The sequence below is a fragment of the Malurus melanocephalus genome, unplaced genomic scaffold (genome assembly GCF_030028575.1).
Source record: "Malurus melanocephalus ecotype Western Australia unplaced genomic scaffold, MMel_1.1 scaffold_20, whole genome shotgun sequence".
In the NCBI taxonomy this organism is placed as follows: Eukaryota; Metazoa; Chordata; class Aves; order Passeriformes; family Maluridae; genus Malurus; species Malurus melanocephalus.
In genome coordinates, this window is record NW_026623252.1 from 3987670 (window position 1) to 3995214 (window position 7545).

Consider the following 7545-nt stretch of genomic DNA (forward strand, 5'->3'; position numbering starts at 1 on the left):
CTCCAATCACTGCAAAAGGAACCCAAAAAGCTTAAAGACAGGTAAGAATTGTTGTTTCTTGTTGATCCTGAAGTCTTGAAATGGAGCAAGACATGACAGGTTTCAAGGTGTAGGATTACCCAGGAAAACATCTGGTGTCCTATGTCACTCAAATAAAATGTTCCAAAAATCAAAATACTTTATAAAAGTGTCGATTTGTCTTTGTTAAACAATTATTCTGCTGTAAAAATATGCCTGATGTGAAATTTCTGACATCAGAACAAGAAGATTTAACAATCCAGATAGAATAAGAAAAAAAAAAAAGATAAATATGCCACAAAAATACTTGCAAGAGAGTTACTGCAAAATAGGGTTTTGTTCAATTGAATCAAACTATAAACAGGCTGGGCAGTCTTCCACTCTCTGTCCTTTAGTTCAACATGCAATAGATCTGTGATAAGCACTGCAGTACTCATCACAGAATTGTTTCTTCTCCGTTTCTAACATACCTGAAAAAGGATCTGCTTTAACTCAAATTAAAAAAAAAAACCAGCCCTGTACTATGTAATACTGCTGTGTACCTACTGAATAAATACTGCAGGAGTTAAAGGATTGTTTCACTGCTAGCTGGACTTTGGCAAAAGAGGCATGGGCCTGACATATGCTGGATACTTCACACTTCTGAGTGGGGGATGCTGCAACATTTAACAGATATGGAATAAAATAAATCTTAGATCTAGAACTGTCAGTACACAGGATTCCCGAGCTGTTCTGAACACAGGAGCAGAGTGATCAATTTTCCAGGAAAGCCACATAGTCAGTCAATCTGGCCAACTGCTGTTCATTGGGAATTGGTGGGACTGGAGCAGGTTCTATAAAGATAAAACAAATGCATCATGAATGAAACTTAGAACACAAATCCATCAGCAATACCATGCATCACAACATTAAGGAAAAACAATTAAATATATCTGACTACTCTGGAGGCAGATCTGAACTCCATCTCCCACCTACATAGCTCCAGCTGACATAATTCTTCTGTTATCTGCAACATTCAGCAGTCCAACAGTTACTAACCACAAAAWCTGCTGCAGCAAGTTCCACTTGTCAGCAGCCTCCAGAAATTCTTTGCACACACAGGAGTCTGAATAATGAAGGCTGACAGTATTTTGACTTGAGAAAAAAAAGCTCCTGGAGCTCTTTGGTTGATCCTTTCCTTGCAAGCTGCCCTTCTGAAGGCCCTAAACAAATCTGCTGAGTGATATGACCAACAGAACACACAGGACTTGAGCTGGGGAAGTGGGAACCTCAGGAATCTCAGRCACTTCTTAAACATGAGGGAATGAGAAGACAAGAGGGAGAAGCATGTTTATGTAGCACCTGATTGGGGTGGGTTGCTATTTYTTATTCTGGAGGAGGCAGTGACAACATTCACTTCTCTGGGACTCAATTCCCACTCTGTGGTGCTGGTGACACTGTTCATGCAAGTTTAAATAAATCCATTATACATAAACAAAAATACCTGATGAAGGAATAAATCTGTTAAAGGAAGCTTCCAGCACACCTGGAGAAAAACATTAAGATATTAGCCCAGTGGAGCAATTTTTAACAGTTCTATGCAGCAAACTATAATCAAAAGTAATTACAATTAAAACCCGTTTATTCATTACACTGTGCTTTATAACTAAAAAGCAGAATACTCAAGGCTTAGCTGCTTCAAAAGAGATTAGAGCCTCCTGCCTCTTTCTTTTGCCTTTGTAGTAGCTCTTGCTACTACTCCCGCTTAAAAAAAAAAAAAACCCACATGTAAGTAATTCCCAGTTTTTTTAAGCTCTGCATATTTTGCAACCAGTTCATAAAAACCCCCACCTGATCACACATAAAATCTCAGGGCYCTGGTTGGCTTTGTGCCCCTTAGGGTTGAATTTCAGCACCTGACACCTGTTTATTATGGGCTCTGAACACCCAAAACCCCTGCCTATACAAACAGTGTCATTTCTTAGTCTAACATCTCTTGTCCTTTTGGATAYGCTGTAATTTGCCTCCTTCCACCAGAGCTGCACAGAGCAATTTAAGAGCAATTGTTTCATCCTGCTTTCACAGCTTAATATTTATTTTTCCCTTAGCAGTCATAGATTCAGCTTTAAAGAAAGAAAAATAAAGACAAGTATTTCTGTAGGCCAAGCTTTGCAGGAAGAGATATTCTGTTACCAGCATCATGACAGATGAAATTAAGAAGAATTAAATTTTAAGAGCAAAGGAAATTACATCAACAACTGGAGCTCCTCAGAACACAAAGATTCCCTAAATCCCTGCCCAAAGAAGTTCTAATTTTCTTGAAGAAAAAAAATATCTCAGGTTCATGATAGTCTATTTTTGACTCATTTTTATTAGATTAAGACATGTCATTTGAGGTCATCCAGTTTATGTTCTGCTGAGGCACAGCCAGCAGCAGACGAGCAGAGGGAGCAATCACAGCATATCCTGTCTGCTTTTGTTTAAAGAAGTTTATGTGAGGATGTAGCTTAATCCAAACTACTTGTAAGTCCAAACCAAATCCATCACTTTGTACTTCCTCACATTTTATACATGCCCGTATTTATAAGCAGCGTGAGTGCCCAAAAAATATCTAATAGAATCCTGTGCAAAGCTGTAATTAAAAACTTAAYGCCCAATTCCTAGAAAATGCTGAACTCAGTGTTTGATGAAATAACAGCTCCACCTACCAGGCTTTTTAGGCATCACCATGCGAGTTGCAAAGTCCGCTTGCCAGCCCTGTTCCAGCACACCTGGAAAGGCATTGGACATTTGTAAGATACAGAAGGGGAAAATAAASAATGCTAATAAGTGGCAAATAATTTTAAAAAATTAAACCATTATTCAGAACCAAGGTATTTTTCTTTATTCACTGCCCAGTCACTCAACAGACTCGGAATTTGTAGATACATTTTTAGTAATCATCACTTGAGAGATCTCTGATCTCATCATCAATATAAAAATTATATTGATTATAAATTTTGATTATATACTCAGGGAATAGATGCCAAGTACCTTTAACAGCTTCTTCTACAGGAAGGCCAACAAAGGCTGCAAAATCATCTGCAACTATTGATGTGTAAGCCTGGGAAACCAGTCCAAAGGCTCGTCTCCTGGTTGCATCTAGTGAGAGAGAAAACACAAGAAACAAGAGACTTCTCCATAGCTGGGGAATCTGAGAACATTCCCTCAATTTAACACCCTTGAAAAACCACTACCAGCCTTCAAGTGAGCACTTCACAAGTTCCCCCTCCCTTCCCACAGTTCACAGTGAGCAAGCGGAGACAATTCTGCCAGGACAAAACCCCTCAGAGCCCACACTGAACCTCCACCTGCAGCTTGCAGCACCCTGGGCTCCACCATCAGCTCATAAAACACTCCAGGACACTGTATCTGATGGCATCCTTTGTTTGCAATAAGCTAAAAATTAGTTAACTATTAATGGCATCTAAAAATCAGCTGTTTCTAAAGCTAYGGAGAATTTGTTGTTGCAAAAGACCCCTTTTTTGCAGTCTGCACTGCCCTCTAGTAGCAAGAATTTGCATGTTATAATTACACAGGAGAGAGAACATTTGCCTGAAGTCACATTTCACAGAAAAACCTTCTTGTAAGTGCCCCAAGGTTCTGAAATGCCAAGCCAAGTTCCCAAAATTGCCAGTGAGATGTCTGACAAAACTGGTAATTAACGGTCTGTTTTGCTCATACAGAACAAACCATATGGTTTATGAAATTCCAGTGTCAAAGAATACACAATCACAGACAAAATCCCAATAAAAGCCATTATTTGTTTCTAGAAGGCTCTGTAATGAGCTTTTTAAATACACTCCATACCTAAAAACCTTTTAGGGATACCAACAAAAACCTGGCAGCAGTTTTCCTGACTTGTTTGTAATTAATAATTTGTCTGTTTGCTTGGAGCACACAGAAATAATTCCAGGCAATTCCCTGCTCCCTACACAAGCTCAGTTCATACCTCTGAGCGCTTCCATGATTGGTTGGATAGTCTCAGACCACTGATGTGCGCTGATTGCTGTGTAGATTCCTGGGAARTCCCTCTGCCAGATTCTTTGTCCCACTGACCAAATCGCGCCGAGTTCAGCATTTGCCTGTCGCAACCAAAAAAACCCTCCAAGTGTTAATCCAGAAGAATGTTCCCTACAGTGACCATGTCTATAAACCCAGCTCCACTCCCAGGTTTTCAGAGAATATTATTGTGCAACAAATACAGCAAATTTGAGTTAAATTTGGCCCASTACTTACAGATTTGATAGCAGGAGGGATTCTTTTCCAGAGATAACGTGCATTATTCCTAAAAAAAAATAATAATAAAAAAAATTAAAAACACTTCTCAGGCACCAAATGCTGCAAGGAGATACCAAAAGTTTTGTTCAGATGCTGTAATGAACACTCTCAGTGTTTTAAATATTCTTTCTAGGAAGGAATATTTGATACTGAAGTGGAAAAACAGAGCTGCTCTGCAGCAGACAACACTGGACTGTCATAACACAACAAACAGCTCATTAATTGCCTCGCTTAACAACAAATAGTTCATTAATTGCCTTAATTAACACCACTGCCTCCATTAACACCAGTTTGGGGAAGCATTTCCTCACTAAAACCTCAAGTTTAGTGCAACAAGATCACACAGGGACACGGAATAACCCCCCAGATCAAATTCCCAGGATCTCTGCTTCCTCCAAATTTAGCTCCTTCATGCCAACAGTATCCCTCATTTTTAACATGGACAGTCCASTTATCTTGCTGAAATTTACACACAATGTGCAGCCTCAAATCCAAGTCAAAACCAAATGCAGCTCAGAACAGCTACAAATCCAAACACTGAAATGTTTAATGCTTCCCAGAGGAGYCAATTTCACTACTTAAGAAACTTTATCCCCAAATTTTCCCACTGTTCAAAAGTACGGGGAAGCTCCCAAACAAAGGAGAGTTGTTTTCCTGACAGATCAAGGCAATAAAGAGATTTAATCCCAGGAATGTGATCATTATTTCTCTGTAAGCACAGCATTTTTTTAATCACACAACCCAAATCCAGCGCCACAGATGGAGAAAGCCACTTACATGTCATTGTGCAACAGGTACAAAGCCAGAAGCTGGCCATAAACAAGGGGTGTGGCAATTCCTCCAGGGGCCTAAAAGCAAACACAGATCYTTGGGTTACAGATTTTAAGAGGGGTGTGGTACAAAACACAGCAGGCAGCCAAGTTTTATGTAAACTGAACACTCCAACACAACTGATTTTTTTTTTTCCATATCACATAACAGGTCTGGGCAATTTTCTTTTTTTTTTTTAATAAAGTAAAGCTACATCTTCYATCACTCTTTTCTCAATGTTCGCGAGAGTGGCAGCTGTTGGCACTGCAGCTCCTCACAAACAGCTGGTTTGAAAATGAAATTAAATCAGGCCTGAGTTCATTTTACCTTTAGCTGAACTTGAGCTCAGGCCACTCCACCACAGTAAAGCTTCTCTGCCCCTCCTAAGAACCCCGTGCTAAACTTCAGCCCAGGCCACACTTCAGCAGAGCTCACAAATCACACAAGGAGGAAACTCACGATTTATAAAAAAGCTGTAAAAGTTGGAAAGCCTGTAACAATTTAAGAAGAAAATTTAGTTTCCCCTTTTTTTTTTTTTTTTTGCATCACTGCAGTGGGATGCATGAGCTCCGCATTTAGAACAGCGCTGGAAATGCGTGGATATCACCTGGGAAGAGCTTTTGCCATCCCCATAGTGACACAGATTTCCCCGACGGTGACTGGAGCCAAGGTTTCGACACCCATCARGCAACAGAAGGTAAAACAGCTCGAGGGAAGCTGCCAGTGGGAGCTGCCACAATAAAACTGGATCTACGGATAATTCCCCAAGCCTGGCCCAGGGCTCCTCTCCCTTTTTCTCAGCGACGTTAAAGGCGAAAACACACAAACTAACCCTTCATACTCCCTTTGAAGCGACGTCAATAATTATATGGAAATATTAATTTATCTACAGGCCGCGAGTTTCTGAAGGGATCTCTGGCGAGCCCAAGGGGCAAGATTAAACACTGAACCCTCTCCCGCTCACACACACACACACACACTGACCCTCCCCACCTAACACACACGCCTACAGACCCTCCCCGCCCCGCGGCACCTCCAGCTCCTGCGTCTCGCACTGCTCCAAGAGCCGCCTGAAGCTCACGGAGCTCTCGGCCATCACCGCCACCGGCATCTTCCCCTCACGGCGCCGCCCGCCCGTACCAGGCGCCCGCTCTCTGACGTCACTTCCGTCGCCAGCCCTTCCCCTGCACCTTCCGCCCGCCTCTCTATGGTCCTGGAGGACCGCGGGGGGCGGGGCCGGGCGGTCACGCGGGGGGCGTGGTCACGGTTTGGGGGCGGGGCCAAAGGGCCGTGAGGGGTGAGGGCGGCGCGCCGTTGTTGATGTCGGCGATGGTTAAAGCCCTTTTAAACCCCGTGATTTCTTATGTAATAAGCAGAATTCCCGTGTCAGAAAAAGAGCTACGTGTGTTTGGCGTGTAATGAGGAGATCAACGTTCAGTTTTCTGTACGTGTGGGTTGTGTGTTATGGGATGGATGAGACGGGCACCCTCCATCCCGTATTGGACGTTACATGTACATAAGGGATATACTTAGAGGGATACGAAGTGATTTTCCAGCTCAGTGCCCGTTTCTGGTGGGTGTTAAAAGTATTTTTTTTTTAATTAATGAAAATTTTAAATTTGCGTTTCTYTATCTTTGTTCCCTATAAAATCTCCTGCTTGCAGAGCAAACTGCACTGCTAAAGCCAGATCATAGGATCRTGAATACCCTGAAATGGAAAGCACCCCAAAAGATCATTGAGTCCAACCCCCTGACCTGCACAGACACCCCAACAATCCCACCCTGCCCCTGAGAGCATTGTCCAAATGCTCCTGGAGCTCTGGCAGCCCTGGGATAGTGACCATTCCATGGTCAGAGCTCACCCTTTTCCCAAGCCTAACCCTGACACAGTCCCAATACAGTCACAGTAAATATTCAATATATCTACAGCGAAGCCTCTGTATCTGCACTTCTCTCCTATAAAACAGCCCACAATATACTGAGATGGCGTTTAACAGCATGTTTAATGCTATTTTAGAGGTGGAACCACSCCTCGGCCGTGGCATTTCCWTGGCTCCCCATCGCCAGTGAGGTYCCASCCRGCACCAGGACCCCCAGCCCTGCCCACCTTTCCCTAGAATCAGACTCAGGGCTGCATTTATGGCTCGGGGGGAGGTTGAACATGTCTCCAGCTCAGTTTGAGCCATAGAAAATAATAGGAAATGGCAAGATTGTTTCCAAATCTGTGTAGTTACCGGGGCCACAGATATAAACTGTTATTTTTAGGGTAAAATTGACCCCGAGGGCTCATTTTCTCCAAACCTTTCCTTTCTGATACAACARATTTGCCTCCCACCATCATCCCCAGCCCCATATTCTTCGAACAAAGGCTGACCCCAGTGCTTCCCACCACCTTCCATCCCCAGCAGTGCCCTAAAC

The 7545-nt window shown here is 42.6% G+C and overlaps 1 protein-coding gene across 1 annotated transcript; it reads right to left on the minus strand.

The window, feature by feature from the left end:
• Window positions 1-379: 379 nt before the first annotated feature.
• Window positions 380-6290, minus strand: COPS8 (COP9 signalosome subunit 8). The gene is made up of 8 exons (XM_057389898.1): window positions 6161-6290; window positions 5095-5165; window positions 4276-4324; window positions 3989-4121; window positions 3031-3138; window positions 2706-2768; window positions 1502-1543; window positions 380-851 (listed from the first exon to the last, which is right to left on the minus strand). Exons 1-8 carry the CDS (start codon window positions 6236-6238, stop codon window positions 772-774), a joined length of 624 nt encoding a protein of 207 aa, XP_057245881.1. The 5' UTR covers window positions 6239-6290; the 3' UTR covers window positions 380-771.
• Window positions 6291-7545: the final 1255 nt, after the last annotated feature.